The sequence below is a fragment of the Erigeron canadensis genome, chromosome 7 (assembly GCF_010389155.1).
Source record: "Erigeron canadensis isolate Cc75 chromosome 7, C_canadensis_v1, whole genome shotgun sequence".
Taxonomy (NCBI): domain Eukaryota; kingdom Viridiplantae; phylum Streptophyta; class Magnoliopsida; order Asterales; family Asteraceae; genus Erigeron; species Erigeron canadensis.
The window spans coordinates 22,314,367-22,333,734 of NC_057767.1; the positions used below are offsets into that span (position 1 = coordinate 22,314,367).

The 19,368-nt window shown below is 30.9% G+C and overlaps 1 protein-coding gene across 1 annotated transcript; it reads left to right on the plus strand.

Moving 5' to 3' along the window:
* The first annotated feature begins 6,478 nt into the window (after positions 1 to 6,478).
* Positions 6,479 to 9,622, plus strand: LOC122606934. Its single transcript, XM_043779829.1, has 2 exons — positions 6,479 to 7,687; positions 9,046 to 9,622. Exon 1 carries the CDS (start codon positions 6,524 to 6,526, stop codon positions 7,655 to 7,657), a length of 1,134 nt encoding a protein of 377 aa, XP_043635764.1. The 5' UTR covers positions 6,479 to 6,523; the 3' UTR covers positions 7,658 to 7,687; positions 9,046 to 9,622.
* The last annotated feature ends 9,746 nt before the right edge of the window (positions 9,623 to 19,368 follow it).

Here is a 19,368-nt window from a genome sequence, read left to right on the forward strand (position 1 = left end):
TTAGGAAGTCCTGAGAATTCTCCAATGTTTATATCTATGCGATTGCTGCTACTGTTTTACTCATTAATTGACTTTAGAGAAGAAACTCGGTCCCCTGGTTTAACTGAAATTACTCCGTTATTATCAAAGACAAATAAATACTAGTAGGGTGTTGCTTAGTTCAAATCTTCGATCAACAACTGGTTTAAATTCGGCGCAATATTGACTATATTTCTGTAGCTTAACTTTTGAATTAGCATGACAAAGAAAGCTTCATGTTGCGATTTAGTTAGCTTAACTTGTTCTTCCACGAACTTAATTATACTTTCTTGGATTTGGATTGGTTTATCAGCCTTTGTTGTTATTTCAAAATTTGCATTTGATGCTCTCCCAGTCTTCCCCGATCGTTACAAATGAAGAACTTAGTATGACTAGTGAGTAGTATATAAAATGAGACGAAGGGAATAGCGTATTGTATTTTATTACCAGTAAATAATCTTTTATGGATAAATAAAGTTTAAATTATAAATTATTAAAATGTATCCTCAAATTATTTAAACTAAATTATAATATAAAGTTTTAAACTATATAATATTAAATGTATTTATGATTTTTCCATTCAATGTGTCCTTTAGATTCAGGTAATGATCGTTTTCATTGGTAATTGATGATATTTGAAATAAAATATACATATCGACACTAGTTATGACAAACAACACTTAAACGAATTGTTTAATATCATTTTCTCTGAAAATAGAAGTAATATTTTTTTTTCTTTTTTCTTTTTTAAATTGAAATCTTTTAAAGTTATTATAATATAACAGGAATCCTAATCTTTAAATTAGAATTAAAAGTTAAAATTAAAAAATAACTTTTAAATTTTGGATTTCAATTCAAAGATTAAAATACTTTCAACTTTACTAGTAAAAAAAGAAAATAAATTAATGAACGAAAAATAATAAATCTTTATAATCAAATATCTTACAAAATCTATTAATTATAATGGGTTGTGATCAAAAGGATCCACTCAAAAGTTTGGAAACCAAGGGCTTCTTTACAGCCGTCAGATCAACAATAAAATGCGGTCCAGATTAGAATTAAAAAAAATACGGGGAGGGGTACCGTGGTAATTTAACCTGCTATATTCACCACACTATATAAAGCATACACAAGCCCCAATCAAACTCTAAAAATTAAATTAGTCGTGAAATTCAATCGTGAAATCAAATTAAAACCAGTTGCGACACCACCTCAGGCAATAGAAACTTCGACCGGCGGTCATATTACAGAACCTAGAGATTTTTCCGGCGGTTGCTAGAGCTATAGTATTTGACATAATCATTGTTGATAATCTTCAATAAATCAGTGATGGAATCAAAAGAACTTGATGTTTCTAACGACGAGATTATTGAAGATGAAGAAGGGATATTTGAAAAGGAAGAAGAAGACAACACAGGCACATAAAAATTAAAGTTGATTGTATATAATATTGAAGTTGATTGTACATAGGAATGTTAATTTTGTACTTGAAATAACCTGCCTAGATCCAATCAAAGTTGATTGTACATAGGAATACAACTTTGGTGGTTGAAATAACATGTCTAATCCAATCAAAGTTGATAATAGAAAGAATTATAACTTTTACGCTTACAATCAAAGTTGATTGTACATAGGATTGTAAATTTTGTGCTTGAAATAACATGTCTAATCCAATCGAAGTTGATTATGCATAGGAATATAGCTTTTACGCTTACAATCAGAGTTGATTGTACATAGGAATGTAAATTTTGTGCTTGAAATAACCTGCCTAGATCCAATCAAAGTTGATTGTACATAGGATTGTAAATTTTGTGCTTGAAATAACATGCCTAATCCAATCAAAGTTGATTGTACATAGGATTGTAAATTTTGTGCTTGAAATAACATGCCTAATCCAATCCAATTTGATTATACACAGGAATATCGCTTTTACGCTTACAATCAAAGTTGATTGTACATAGGAATGTAAATTTGTGCTTTAAATAACCTGTCTAATCAGATCAAAGTTTATTGTACATAGGAATGTAAATTTTTGCGCTTACAATCAAAGTTGATTGTACATAGGAATGTAAATTTTGTGTTTTGAAATAACCTGCCTGGATTCAATCGAAGTTGATTGTACATAGGAATACAGCTTTTGTGGTTGAAATAACATGCCTAATCCAATCAAAGTTGATTGTACATAGGAATATACCTTTTACATTTGCAATCAAAGTTGCTTGTACATACGAATATAGCTTTTGTGCTTGAAATTACCTAACTAATCAAATAAAAGTTGATTGTACATAGGAATATAGCTTTTATGCTTACAATCAAAGTTGATTGTATAGGAACATAAATTTTGTGCATGAAATAACATGCATAATCTAATCAAAGAAAGATTAGTTATTTATCCAATCTGGTGTGATTGACTTTTGAAATGAGTTGAGGATGTATGCAACTTGTCTTTGTCTACAACAGCTAAATGATAATATGTGTATTTCCTCTTTCTGTAACACAAAAATAGTTTTCGAGATTGTTCAGAAAGAGATAGATCCTTTGTTGTATGCATGTTCAGTTAATCAAATGACTATCAAGGGCAATTGTCAAGTTTAACTTATTAATGAAAAATTAGAGAAGAAAACATTGGATATGGGATAAAATGTGATACAATACAAGGTATGTTTATGCTCTATATGCACAATTAAAAACTGAATAATATATGTATAGATATGATTGAACACAAATAGATTCATGCTATATTTTTGTTTTGGAAATAGAGTGATTTTATTTAGTCAATCAAATATGATTAGTTAATCAAAAAATAAATTGAAATAATTTTCAGCACATGAAGGTACTTTATAACCGACCGGATGGATCAATTATGTGTACTTGTAGACACTACCTTTGTTACAGTCTCCTATGCCAACATTGTTTTGTGGTTTGAGCAACAATAATGTAGAAGAGATACCTGCAAAGTACATAATAAGGTGATTGACGAAAGGCATCATACCACCAGATTTTGAGATCGAGACGAAACAGATTTGACAATGCAAATGTGGGTACTCAAAGGTTGGTCACTGATGTAACCTCAGTTGTTGAAGATTGCTTGCATCTACTTGTTAATGATGATAAGAAGCTCGAAGAATTTCAAGAACAAGTGAAAGACTTGAAAAAAAAAAAGTTGAGGCTGAAATGTCAAAACAACCTTCGAAGAAAAAAGATGACATCATAGGAAAAATGACGGGTATTTCAAATCCGGATACAAATAGAATAAAAACCCACCGGTTAGAACATACAAGTGGTATTACAGAGACAAACGTTTGATGGGTTGGAAAGAAAAGGGAATTAAAGAAAGCAACAAAAGAAAGAGTAATTACAGAGACAACAAGAGGACTTGTGGAAGAAAGAAACAAAAAGCGAATTAGAGTATGACTTAGTATGACTTCTGATGTGTCTCGGATCAACTAGCAAGCCACTATTTTTTTATTGCTATTACTTTTCTAATTATACAGATTTTATACTTGGTTGATATATTTTTTACAGTTTACAAATTTATACATGCTTCATGGTTGAATATTTGTACTCACCAATCAAACATGATTTTCTTTATCCAATCAAAAGTGATTGAAAATGTGACGTGCTTGAATATGTGTATTTGGTCCTATATTGCCAAATGTGATGTGCTTGAATCTGTGTATAATGTGTTACATTTCTGCAATGTTGTCAAGTTTTGTCATATTTTGGGAGGACCACCCTTTGCTCGGCTGCTGGTTTGCACATAAAATTCCACACCTGGACAAAAGTTTTGGACAATCAACTTTGATTGCACACAAATTCAGTCTATAGACATTGTACAAACATTAAATTGTAATAATCATTTAACTGCATAAAATCTATCACATTCTAACTACATTTGAACACATTCAAAATACACAAAACGCATTCAAATACACAAGTTTACTGAACACCATTCAACTACAAAAGCAAACAGTTTAACATGATTCCTAAAAAGTTTTTAGAACACATTCAACCAAAAAGTTTAAGCACCAATTTCCTGAGACAATGCAGAGTTTCTACATTTCCTTTCCTCCCTACCTCTTAGAAAAAGTTGTGTTATTCAACCAAAAAGTTTAAGCACCAATTTCCTGAGACAATATCGTATGCTTCTTCTTCCTCAGAAAGATGATCCTCTACTTCTTTATCGCCTTCACTCATCTTCTCTACTTTATCATGAACATATGCTTCAACATTTTCAACTTATAAATCAAAAAGTTGCGAGTGATGTTCTTCTTATACCTGCATTAAATTGACTAAACGACTGCTTACGTAATTCTGCATTAGCCTGATACTTCCAAGACTTAAGATCAACATCACCTTTTCAAATCCCTAACACATCAAAACAGCTTTGGAGGTAAACTCTTGATATTAAAACCTATTAGGAAACCAAAACCTAAGTCGCGGAGCAGCTTCTTCTAAGAAAGACTAAGATTAGTCATCACATTAGCAAATACACCAGGTGTGGTCTTGTATACGATAGAGGTAAGATCTATACCATTATGTGAACATTTCCGGGCAACTTTCTTGGGAGCTTTCTTGAGATGTTGTCTTGGACACTTAGGGGAGTTTTTATCAGAAGCTAAACGAGCACCATTCCGGGAAGCCTTCTTAAAAGGGTCCTTCTTAGGTTCCTGAGACCCAGGACAATCTTTTTTAGAAGCTAAACGAGGAGACTTACGAGAAGCCTTCTCAGAAGCGACATTCCTAAGATCTTGAGGCACCTTCAGTTTCTTCTTCTTTCATACATGCCCCAATTCAACAAGAGGTTGATTTAAATCAACTGCAGAAATGACATTCTTCGGTTGCAGAGACACCTTCGTCTTCTTCTTCTCTTAAACAAGGTGCAACTCAACTACAGTTTCATGTAAATCAACTGCATAGACAGAGAACTAAAATTTACTACACAAACTAGTACCCAGAGTTATCAAATGCAAACTGTTAGAGATCACTAAAACTATCAGAGTTTTCGCTAAACAAACACTATCTAAAATGTAAGCCAAACAACAATTACACATGAACAACTAGCATAATCTGATCAAAATAACACTACGAACAACATGATAGGCTGTTTTTTCTTTCCAGAAACTTAACAACTGTTTAACTGAGAAGTTTTTTTTAATAGATTTAATAAACAGATTAACACAAGTACATAATAATATTTGACTATAGAATGACACACAATCATATCATATTGAATAAACAACCAAACAAACATAGTTATAACAAACAATCATACCTGATTGGTTCACACAAAAACATAATACATGCTTAGATGTAACAATTAGACAATACATCTACAACAAAAAAATTCTTATAATATACGATTAACAGTTACTAAATTTCTGAAATAAAATAAAAACCCTAAAAAATAATAAAACACTAAAAATAAAATAAAACGCATAAAAGTTAGGATAAAAAGGAATTAAATGAAGAATATAATACACTTACCAGCCACCGTCGCCGTAGACATGGTCGGAACTACTTGATTATCATTCGGAACGACAGATTTACATTTTTTTTTGATAAGTAGTTGGTTCATTATTACCGGCTAAGAAACTATACTTGATTATCGTATTTTCTATTGCCGGAAAAATGAGGGCTAGGAAAACCGTCGGCCGGTGAAGTGAGAATCGTGGAGAGAGAACCCCTGTATGTGTGTGTGGGTGGGTGTGTGTGTGTTTGTGTTGATTTGGGGGAAATGAAAAACGGGTTGGGTGAAATTAATGATAGATGGAGGGATGTGTGAATGTACAGATATAACCTTCCGTGTGTTTTTTGAATTATGTGATTGAAATTAATCTTAGCCTTTTATTACATAAAATGAAAGGTCAGGATGTGTCCTTTAGTTTCCAAGGAAAAAAGTGGCCTCAAATGAACAAATCACTAATTATAATATCAGACATTTGGTAAAATTAAAGGTTAAGTTTAAAAAAAAGATTGATTAAATTATACTTGTCATGATTATTATGCTATTTATTATAGGGATTAGTACCCCATAATGTAAACAACTTTACACGAATTGTTATAGTGTGTATCAAATTTCAATTTTGTGTATTGTATGTAATGAACTTTCAAATCTTGTGCATTGTATATATTTAACCAATCAAAACTTGACAAGTGACCGCTTATATGGTTGCCACATATACTCGGATACATACAATTCACAAGATTTGAAAGTTTATTACAAACAATACACGTGATTGAAATTCGATACACACTATAACTATTCGTGTAAAGTTGTTTACATTCTAAAATACTAATCGTTATATTATTTCCATTCCATGGAATTCAGATGTTAGTATCTTTAAAGTTTTAGGACTATTTTACACTACTTTTAAAAATGATTAATATTTTCTTTCGAAATTCGATTTAATGGTTTTTAACTTTCTTTTAACATTTTCCAGAAATTCTTTCAACTTCGTATATTTTGAAATCGTGTATACACTTTAGGTCTAGTTTTTCTCAAATGTTCCGTATAACCATCAGCAGCAGCCATGGCCAAATCTCCAACCAATTTCTTCACAAACCATCTTCAATCTTCTTCAATCTCTTTCACACTCCACCAACATCACAACCCACAAATCTCCAATCTCATATCATAGCAGATTACCTTATAAATTCACTCAAATTCACAACACAAGAAGCCATCACAGCCACAACAAAACTACACCACTTAAAGTCCACTGAAAACCCACAATCTGTCATCAGTTTTCTTGAAAATAACAATCTTTCACAAACCCAAATCAAATCCATTGTTCTTTCACAACCCCAGATTTTATTAAAAAAAGTGGACAAAACCCTTGAGCCAAAATTCAAACTTTTTTCAGATATCGGGCTTTCGGGTTCGGACCTTGTTGCTGTTATAAAGAAAGATTCAAACTTGTTATCAAGAGGTTTGCATACTTCTATTGTTCCCACTATTAATTTTTTGATGAGACTTTTAGGTAGTAATGAGAAAATTGTTAAAGCTATTAAGAAGTCACATTGGCCTTTTTATGGAAAGTTTTTTAGAAGTAATGTGTTGTTATTGGAAAAATATGGGGTGGGTAGTAAAGATATTGAAAGGGTTATACTTAGAAACCCTAGGTTAGTTACTCAAAGCCCGATAAGGTTAGAAGAGAAGCTCGTTGAGGTCGAAAAAGAATTTGGAATTTCCCCGGGTTCTAGTATGTTTAGTTATGGGCTTTCGGCTCTTTGTTCGATGAGTAAGTTGAATTTGACGAGAAAGTTTGAGGTGTTTAGGAGTTTTGGGTGGTGTGATTCGGATATAGGTGTACTTGCTAAGAGTCAACCGATATGTTTGACGCATTCTGAGGAGAGGTTGAGTAAAATGTTGAGTTATTTTATGGGAGAACTTGGTTATACGTCGTCGTGGTTGTCTACTCGGGGGAATGTTTTGATGTATAATTTGGATAAAAGGATTAAACCAAGGTATCAAGTGTTCAAGGCTTTGACTGAGAAAGGGGTGAGTGGAAAGGAGTTTCATTCAATGGTGTGCTTATCCGATGTTGATTTTGTGAAGCATGTTGTGGAACGTCATAAGGAAGAGCTTCCTGATCAATTGTATGAAAGATTTACCAAAAAGTCTAAACCCGCGTAGAAGATTTATAGTTGAGGTGTCCATCTTCAGGTGATTCATCGTGCTATCTGTTTTAATTGTCGTTCTTTCTAGCATTTTAGTTTTCACTTTATTTTGCTTGATGGTGCATAAAATATATGTAGTTTAGACGTTTAGTCGGGAATGATTGTGACTATGGATTGTATCTCTAATTGGAATGTGGTATACATTCACCAATAAACTGAATTAAAAGCTATTCTGTGTATCATGTTCTTTTCCTTTCTTATGTATTAGATTTTAGGTAAGTTATCGTAGGCTTATTTTACCCACATCCACATCATGTACCAGTTTATATGCCATAGGAAATGTTATTGGTGAACAGATCCACAGACCCGTGCCAAGGGCTGCTCCTCGGTTAACCGAAGAGCTCTTTGGTTGGTGACTCTATTGGCAAGCCTTCTTCATTTGGCCCTTCACTTTTTTTTATTCAGTCAATACCAAACTGACTTCTATAAGTGATGAAATGTATGTATATGTGTATGTATGTGTGTGTATGTGTTGTTTATAAAAAGTGAAGTGGTGAAGTAAGTAAAGAGGTGTTGTGGGCAGGGTTTTGTTTATTGGTGTGAAGAGGTATTATTGGAAATGATCTAACGAAGCTTATATATAAAGTACTATGCGTCTATGCCACTATGTTTGTTTTTTGGTAGACTGTTGTATCAACTCCACCTTTGTGCTATAGTTCGGTGGACTGTTAGATGAATCACTATGTTTAGTATTAATATTTAACAACTAAATTGGAAGCGACTTTTATAGAAGTCTGTTTGTTATTTGGCTGATATAAGATTTTTTAAGTCTAGTGTAAACATTACTTGTTTTGTTAGAAACTGACTATTGCATCAACGTTATAGTTTGAAAATTTTTCTAATTATAGCACTGAAAAGCATATGTAGTAAACTGAATGCTTTCTTTTTCTTATCTATAAACACAAGGGTGTAGCTAGCCAAGTTAGGCTTGGGCATTAGTAAACACGGTCTTGTACAGATTATTAGTAAATCTGACCTGTACTGCAACGTGTTTTTGATATAATGATATTCGTTTAGGAACATGTAACTGCAAAAAATATAGAGAAAAAATCTGGTAATTTCTTAAGCTGCATCATTCTGAACTTTCCAATGATTGGGACTGCCTCATGCCAAGGGAAATAACCGAAATATGGATATAAAGAGGGAAAGTATGCTGATTTAGAACAAATTTGTGATGAACTTAGGATGAAATGCAGTGTTAAAAGAAAATGAAAGCAAAGAATATCGTAATACACACCTTTTTGACTCTTTAGGGAGAAAAATGAAGTTACTTTATACTGCAACTCGTAGGACTTAAATGTTAAATCCACAACTGGCATAGCTAAAAGCTAATATCTAGGATAGGCGGCCAACCTCCTGGAGAGAGCGATGTGCATGGACCAGGTGAGTAGGGATGCAACTCCCCAGACAAAGACCCCACTCATAGGGTGAAGGCAGCCTGGAGAATAGCTCCTAGCCGTTACGGAATTATTCTGCTCTAATCTCCGAAATTGAAGGACTTCATACGGGCTGAGGACTTAGTATTGATTCATGCAAAGATGCTCCTCTAAAGCTGGAATAAGGGATTGTCCACATGCATGAAGGACTGGTCATAGAAAAGCAGTTAAGTTGAAATCTTAATCTTAGAAGATGAAACTGTCAAAGAGCCTCCATGAGCTTAATTGCAAGGAAGGATCTTTTTGCTTCTTGAATGTGGGATCTGTCGGTTTGGCTTGCTGTGTTACCTGAAGAGGTAAGTTGAAGTCATAACGAAAACTCATGATACTATTGGCAGGCATGATATATGCTTTGTGAATTTGGCAAATAACTTGAATTTGGCTATGTATTCATCTTATATTCATGTCTTTGTCATTATAATCCTTCTGGGCTATACTAAATCGCTAACATGGTTACATATTTCACTCAAGTCCCTTTTATTTTACTGGTTGTAATAGTTTGCTAGCTCGCAATATAGACTGATGTTAAACAAGGTGATGATCTAGGATATGATTGTATGATTCCGTAATAAGCTTGGGTTCATTATGTTGTTCTTTTGAATTTAAACATGAACTTTTGTCTCCTTAGATTGTGACATCCACAAGTCATCTCTGCAGGATTATATGATTTAATTAAAAAATGAGCTTGAAAATGATGTTTCCCTTAATAAGCAAAAAAGGAAGGCAGTATGTATATATAACCAACATAATAGACGAGATGGAGAAGGGAGACTCCAGCGACGTGGGGAGTGTCTTTGAGCGACTTGTGTTTAGTATATGTGTATCTATAGTGCATCAATTTGAAGTTCAATCTCAGCCAATTTTAGAGGATTTGAATCCACTCAATTCATCTTAGTTTGACTTTCTTATTCCTATTACTACAACATACGAGAGAAAAATGACTACCAAATCAAACAAGACAACGGTTCTTTTCTTTGTAGGAGAGAACACCACATCAATTCTAAAGCACTGAATAGCCCACTAGTAGACCCGTGTCCAACACTAAATACGGGGTTTATGATATTATCAATATTAGATCTTCATACATTTAGTTCAAAAAAAGCTTATAATATTGAATATATACGATTAAGTGTTATACTTTGCAAGTTGTATAATAAACACAGATTTGTCACTGTTATTATTAGCTAAAACATATTGATGGAATTGTTTGACGTAGTCATTTCACAAGACACATGCTATACAATTTTTTGAAACCAATTGTACTCATAATATGATATTATTATAAATTATAATCTTAATCTTATATATACCACAAGCCAATTGACTTAACCTCACTGACCAATTACAACCCTCAACTTCTCAAAATTGATTTAAACAACACATGTCTAAATTAGTTTAAAATTAATTAATATTTTATTTCATAATGTCTATGTAATAACAAAATATAGTTAAAAGTTAGAGAATTTACAATAGTTGGATTAATATGAATACATATTTATAACAATATTTTATTTTATATTATTAATTGTAATCAAACTAAAATATTGTTGTTATTAGTATTTCTAATCAGACCATAATTAGGATAATCATTATTGTTATCAGTAATTGGAATCAAACTATATTAGGATACAAGTTCTACTTATATAAACTGAGCTCTATATATAAAATCACAACACATGAAATATTTGAAAATTTCACGAACCAGTTGCTACTCTTATTGTTCTCACAATCATGGTTAACGGAAATAAAATTACTTTTCCTAGATATCAATGAAAACTTGGTCAATTGTGTAATCAAAATTAATATATTGCTTCTCTGAAAAAAATTTGTATAAAAAAATTTTTACTACACCATCCGGCCTTGATATGATTTAGCGTTCAATATTAATATTTGAATATCCCATTTTTATTTTTTTTTATATTTTTGGATTTAATGTATAAGTTTTTTTTTGTTCCATATACTAATATTGTAAAACCAGTGTATTTGACACAAATCTAAAATCTAGTTAAGAATTAAAGTATAAACATACTTGTGATCCTCAGATATATTTACTTGATCATGATGCGGACCCATGACACGAATAAACTTATTTTCAATCCCTTGTCCTATGATAAGTAAATAACAATTATGATTGTTTTCATATTCTTTGATAACAATTAGGACTCACATCGTGAGTGACAATTGTAATTTTAGAAATTTAAATATGAATTATTTTTGTAACTTTTTTTAAAAATTAAAAAAAAATAAATCCTCTCAAGTTGATGGCTAAAAATAAATATAAATTAGTATTCAAGGATAAAAAGTGTAAATTATTGATGGAAAACAAAAAAAACGAAAATTAATGAGACTTTTTTTACAAATTATTATAAATATTAATATAATAATATCTTTGGATAATGATTATTAGGATTTTAATTTATAATTAATTTAAATGATAACATAAGCGAGAGTCAGTTTGATGAAATTAAACGATTTGATTGGTTAATAAGTAATTAGTTTAAGTGTCTTATAGTATATAGAAGATTAAGATCCTGCAAATAGAATCTCTTTGATAACACGTTTCGAGTCTCGCAAATTATTGCTAAGGAAGAGAATTTGAGAATTAAATCATTCGACTGAAGTGGAAGGGGGGTGTACATATGATCTAGCGGGTTGGAGGTAGATGAACAAGCCATTTAGCCAATGATGTCTATCATAGCAGCTTTACCCATGTTTTTGAATTTAATCTTTAAGGATGACAAACTTTGAGGTTTTTTCATCCAAATACCTGTAACCCATAGTCAATATCTTGTTGTAGGGCACGTGTAAAGCTTCACCATTATATGGTGAGGTTTTCTTGATGTCGGATACTGACTGTGTAACACCCCGACTAAGGCGGAAACACGAAGTGCCACAGATCGACATGATACAAAAGATCCAAATATAAAACATCAACATAAAATTCATACACCATTCAAATTCAAAAGATTACAAGTTCAAGTTGACGTTTAATAACCATTACAAAATCCAAATCCTTAATCAAAAGATAAATTGTTTGCATTACAAGCCGTCAAGCATTCAACATATTGAGCAATCAAAGAGGCGGTCTTGTTACGAACCTATTGCTCTAAACCTGAAAAGCATGAAGAAAAAGTGTCAACTACGAGAGTTGAGTGAGTTCATAGGTTTTAACTAACAACATGTTTATATTCCAACCATATTCAAGGATAATAAGTCATAAAAACTTTCAAGTATTCCTTTATAATACTCATACCCAAACCGTATGTTCAAATCAAAATCTCTAAACATATTAATATCAATTTCATTTAGCCACAAGGGCATAATTTAAATAGTTTTTGATGAGAAAATACTTGAGCCACTACTATTACCTTTTCAAGTCCAAACAATATATTATTTCATTTCATAGTACAAGCTGTCAATCAAGTGCTTTAATTACAATTGGGGTCGTGCCATGGAGACGACCATGTAAATTTAAGGTAGCTAGAGCACCGCTCTGGTCGGACTGGAAGTGAAGGTCGTCACGAAGGCGACCAACATTCCACCGTTACGCTCTGGGTGGGTGGACGATTCCTAGTTGCGCAACCCTCTAACTACAGGCCTCCCCTTTCGGAGTAAATAGTAGTGTACCGAAATATAACAGTTTGACAGAACTCAAGCTCGTTATATGACATTTATCACATTGAACATACATCATAATTCCATTTCATAATCATACTATCAAGAATCATTTGTTATATAGAAAACAATTTTATTTATTTATCATGTTTTTCACCTCGAAAGTTAAACACATAAAATAGTTTGAAAGGAGGCTATGACTCACTTGTTTCGAGAGTGAAAAAGGGCTGATCAAATGCGTGATCTTCGTCTAGTGGTGTCGTCCCTCAAGCAAGCCTAAACCATGGTATTTAAATATACACAACGTAAGTGTGTGTTGCATGAACTAGTAAGCTAGATTATGAGATGTATGCTAGTAGACTTGCCCATCTTTGACTGTTATTAGATTGTGGAGTTCAAGTATATCATAGTGCTCAAATCATTTGGTTAGAAGATATTTGGTGGTGAAGGTCATTTCTCATTACACGTTTTTGTTCGTTTATTGGAATTTCGGTAGTTTGACTTTGATTTATATAGATTTCCATTGCATACATTGCTTAATAATAATATTTGTCATCTGTGATCTCATAATATGAATATTGATGAATATTTCTGATTAATATTTATTTATTCAATTTAATATTATTTAATTAATTATTTATTCATTTTATTGATTTATTACTTATATAATTCCTTATAATTACTTTTAAGTTCTTAGATTGCCTTTAAAATTTATGGATAATTATTTTGTGATTATATTCTGATTTTTATACTTTTAAATTTGTAATGTTATGATTTGTACATTTATTTATGCATTATTTTTAATTAATTCAATAATAGTGATTAATTAGTGATTTTTACTTAATTATTTACTTTTAAATTATTTAATACTTGTTTCTTGGCTTTTAATTATTTGTTACAGTAAGTTTAAATTACTTTCACCATTGGTTATGTAAATTTAATCAAGTTCATGATTTACATAATTTATTTATTAATTTATATATCCTTTAATTTCCATTTAAATTCATTTAATCACAAAAATAATTAGAAATCACCATACAAGCTTTTGTCCAAAAATCCCAGGCCTTTCTAGGCAACTTTTAACATGTCAAATTCATATAATTTCAACCTCTCTAGTGTCTTCCTTATTTGAGGACTTTATGATAAAAAATCGTTTACCGAAAACGTGTTTTCAGCCTCATTTCTTAAGCAATTTAAGTATTTCAAATTGGATTTTTGTCCTTGTTTCAATATTTCCAGAAAGTTCATCATATTTTGATAGTCCAAGTCGTGGTAGTGGTGGTGGTGTGATATGTGCAAGTTTGTGCTTTCGGTTAATGATTAATTAACCCGAAAAGGTGATTTTTGAGCTTGTTATTGCCATGAGTCATATGACTTGAGTTTTATACATATGGAACCACTTATTTACAGTATGTTCATGAAATTTTTATGGTCATTTGATCATAGTGCAAATGTATGCTCAAAATGCATTTTTGCAAGTTTTATGTTCATGATTTCTAGCTTATTTTAACATGTTTTGATCCAAACTTTATTTCCTTGATATTTTATCAATTTTTCCAGAGTATGAACATCAATACTAACATATTTTTCAGTTATGACAAGTCCATATCCATCTCATAATCCAACAACAAATCCAACCTTCTTAAATCTAGCATTCATGCAATTATCTCAACTTTTTAACAATAAATCTTCATCCATGTATACTCCATCAACATAAAATCATATTTTTATTAAAAATTCCAGAAAATATGCACATAAAAATTACATAAACATGTTCATCTTTTCATGCAAAAAGTTATCTTACAACTATCAACATATTTCAACACTTTTGATGCAAGCTTTTATAGATCCAAGAATACAACAACAAAAGTCTACTTTTTCATAAATTTTCCAGAAAATAGAACTTCAAAATATATAAAAACACGACCATCTTTCAAAGAAAAAACTACTTTAAAAGCTATATAATATATAACTACACTTTTAGGTTTTAAACTAGTTAAATCATTGGATCTTTCTTCATGGATTCAACATGCATTAGCATGAAAAGAAAGATCTTATCAACTTTGCCCTCATCAAGTGTGAATTTGAAAGAAAACATAAAAAAATATAATCTTTTGACAAAACCTTTTAATATACAACAAGAACAAGATTAATCTAGTAAAAAGGATGAAGATATATACCCATGAAGAACACTTTTTGATGAAGAAAATAGGGCAGATTTTCGTGACCAATGTAGCTCCAAAAACCCTTGTTCAAACCTTGAAACAACCCTTAATCTATAGCTTAAAGTAACCCTTGCTTATTCTAGTCTAACCCTTATTATTAATACAAGTTAATATTGATTTTTGTTGCCTCTTTCTTGGGTTATGGTTGCCGGAAAAAAGAAGAAGAAAGGGAGGGAGAAAGAGTTTATTGAGAGAAAATAAAGACTAGTGTGTGAAGAGTGGTGAGAAATGAGAGTTCCAAGAGAGATTTTGTGAGAAATAAAATTCAAAATGGAGTGTGTGTGTGGTGAAAGGGGGGGGGGGGGGACGGCCAAGAGGGGGTATTCCTATTTTTTTCTTTTGTTAAATATATTGTAAGTATGTAGGTGTATGTATGTATTTAGATGGATAATTGTATTATAAGTATAATGTATGTATAAGTAAATATAACTAATTGTACGTGTCCAAGAGTATGCATATATGTATGTGTATCGTGTATGTATATATATGTGTATATATTTTTGGTGTTTTAATTTGTTAGATGGCTCATTAGTTGTATTCTTGTATGTATATTAAACATATAAACATATACTTATTATTATTTAAACACTTTCATGTACTTTAGGAGTTATAAATATTTTTATGATGTTCATGGCAATTTCATGACCAAATAATATTTAGTTGACTTGATGATTAAATTGACATTTATAAGAATTTTTGATTGTTATCTCAACTTGTGAGACTTATATTATTATTTATAATTTGATTAAATCTTAATTAAAATTTTGTTCAATGACATTTTATTAAATTGAACTTAACACTAACAATAGCTTTAGATTGCTAATTTAGGGGCATTATTTACTAACTTCAATTATAACTATGGCTTGCGGAATCATAGACAACCTAACTAACACGTATATAATATTTAAAAAGTAGGGTTGTTACAAACTGAATGTTCGGAGAAAAACTTCATACCAGACAGAGAATAGCAGATACCAATTCTTTTTCCCATAATATGCATCTGGTTGACAAACGATCTCTAAATATGTGTATTAACCTTTGCGGGTACAAAGTGTTTCCAAATAGTAACAAGGTTTAACCCTTGCTTGAACCATTAACCTGCACCCATGCATTAACCAAGTAGGCCAGGTTCCCATTAGCATAGTTGTTAAACTCTTACGAGTCACGAGTCGACTCGTTAGGTGTTACTCGTTTTTGTCCAGACTCTTACGAGTCGCTGTGTGAAGTTAGAGTCGCAAACTTATAATTATTGTATTTTGATACTATGGTAATATATTATATATTATATTTAATTTGCTAAATTATTTTGTGTATTCTTAATGTAGTTTTGATCATTTTATTGCGAATTTGGAGATAAATTGTAAGTTTATGTATCAAAACTATTGAATATGTAACATTTTTATAAATTTATTAAGATAACAAACTTATATTTTGCTTCTGAAGACGTCACATATATATAATTATACTATATTATCTAGTACTTAAAAATGTCTTGACTCTTACGAGTCGAGTCACGTTCCGAGTTACGTGTCAAAGAATCATGTTTTCGAGTCGAGTCAAAAGTTACGAGTCGACATTTATTCCCATTAGCATGTCGCGGATTAAAGTTTGAATTTCTCAATTGAGAATTTTAATAAATCGGGTTACGTCGAAAATTATCAACCTCGTTAACCAAGACCCAAACCCAACCCAGTCCAATGCCAACTTACACCCAGTGTGACCCTATTGGTTGTTCTTATCGGTTAAAAATTCCCATACTGATACTTCGATATAAAAATTTGTCCCTAAATCAAAATAAAGAAAATCCCTTTAAAAAATTAGGGTTATTTAAAATTAATCTCTATTTTAATCAATCTAGAAAAAAAACAACATATCTTTGTTTGGAATTTGTATTTTCAATCCACAACATATCTATGTTTGAATGCAACTAGCTTTAACTTTTAATGCAAAGAAAAAGCTCCAAAATGAAACGTTAGTTGCAGTAGCGTTTCAGGAGCTTTAATTTTTCGATGAAAATTTTACAAAAGTTACACAGATACCTCTTAAAGTTGTAGCTATAACTACCATACCAAAAACACTATTAAATAAAATAATATAGCTATAGCTTATAGCTCCAATTAAAAGCTACCGTTTGTAGCTCCAACTAAGAGATACAAGCTACATTTTTCCAAATATACAGAGAGTCAAAACTTTGAGTACAAAGAAATACACTGAAAATTCGGTTAGCATGTATTATTTTCATATTAACCTCAAAAAAGACACATTAAGCTCAAAAAGAACACATGACAATAATAGATAATTGTTGTAAATAATTAATTAGTGGATATTTTGTAAAGTGATTTCGTTTCTTAAATCTCTATTATCATGGAGCTTACTCCAAGTAAACTTGTGTATATATATATATATATATGAGAGAGATCAAATGAGAAGATGGGTTAAGGAGAGAAGGGAGAGAAGGTGTTACTGTCCAATTAGATGGCGCCATGTGTCAAATTAAATTAAAACACGCGGTGGCAATTTTGTAAATAAGTCGAACTTTTATAAAACGTGACGCGGTGGCAATTTTGTAAATATTGAACTCCGTTAGTAATGGACATTCCATTATCTTCCGTTATCTTCGTAAAAGTAATTTAAATAGTGAAATTTTTTATACAAATTGAAATTTACATACATTATTCAGATCTGTAGTTTTTGAAAATTGGAAGTTTATTTTTCGCAAATGGTGGATCTTCAAGAATTACATGAAAATTCAGGTATTTTAGTTTTTTTTAATTTTTTAATTTTATCATATCGAAATTTTTTTAAATACTATTAATTTATTTTTGAAAGCATCACACAGATTCGTTAAATTTTAAGGTTTACTGAATCAGTTTTTTAGTTTTGATTTTTGAGAAGCTTAATTAGTGTCAGTTCTAGGTATCAAGCTGATTGACGTAGCTGATAGTCCTAGCTGATAGATTTTAATGTACATAGTTTGAAGCTGTGAAGCTGAATTAGTTTTACTTTTTTTTAGTTTTGTTAGTTTTATGTTTGCACTTTTGTTTTGGTCTAACTACATTTGTGTATATTTTGTTTATATGCTGGGAACTGATTTTTTTTATTTATTTAGGTAGTAAAAAAGTAAATAATATATTTTTGTGTAGATTTTATTTGTATGTACTTTGACGTTGAATCAGTTTTGGTTTTTTTAGATTTGTTATGTTTAGGTTTGCACTTTCTTTTTGTCTAACTAAATTAGTGTAGATTTTGTTTATATGCTAAGAAGCTGAATCAGTTTCAAATATTGAGTTATTTAAAAGCAATTAATCTACATATGTGTAGATTTATTTTTGTAGTTATTGTGAAGCTGAATCAGTTTTACTTTTCTTTTTGGATTGTTATGTTTAGGTTGGCACTTTTTTTGGTCTAACTACATTTGTGTAGTTTTTTTTTTATATTCTCGGAAGCTGATTCATAAATGTTTTACTATGTTTATCTAGATTAATTTTATTTAGGTATTTAAAAGTAATTAGACTACATTTATGTGAATTATATGTTTTTACTGATCATAAAAAAAACAATTACTTTTATATTACTTTTTAACATTATTAAAAAATGGGTTTTGTTAGTGACAACCCTTAGGGTTGTCAGTAAAAACTAATTGGGTGCATTAAAATTTGTACCTTGCTGTTAGAAAAAATCAGGGGGCGGTTTTTAATATATAATGTACAAGTTTTTAAGCATGTAATATGTTGTTAGTGACAGCACTTAGGGCTGTCATTATCATTTTCCTTAAAAAAAATTAACATATATACTTACAACCAGCATCGTTATCGACCAGTTGTAATATCCTGCATTCTTCCATTCTGTTTTTGTTGATATCAAACATTTTAACACGTACTTACTCCAGTCAAAATGCTTAATATCTTTTTCATTTTTAATTGATGAAAGGAATCTAGAATTCGCTATACTCCCCTTGCATGCTTCAACTAGGAAACTAACAAACAATACCAAAAAGTTGAGCTTAAAATTTCCTCCAATTTTCTGTTTATTCATCATATCAATTACTTTTGAGATAACTACTTTTCCTTCGGTAAACTGTAATCTCCAACCATTGATAATATCATCAGAGGTTTTCCCTTCTTCAAGATATCTAATTGTTTTACTCCTATCGGAATACCAAATGTTTTACTAACCAATTCTTTTGTAATTTTTAAAATCTTCTCATTTATCTCTAAAGTGCAATTTTCATGATTGAACTTTTCTAAAACATAATAGCATAACCTTGGTGGTACACTACAAATGGAAAAATTAATCATACTACCAAATCCTATATCCTTAATATCTTTCTCTTGAGAAGTAGTTCAATTATTCATCATTTTTGAGAACTGTTTTAGATGACACCTTAACTT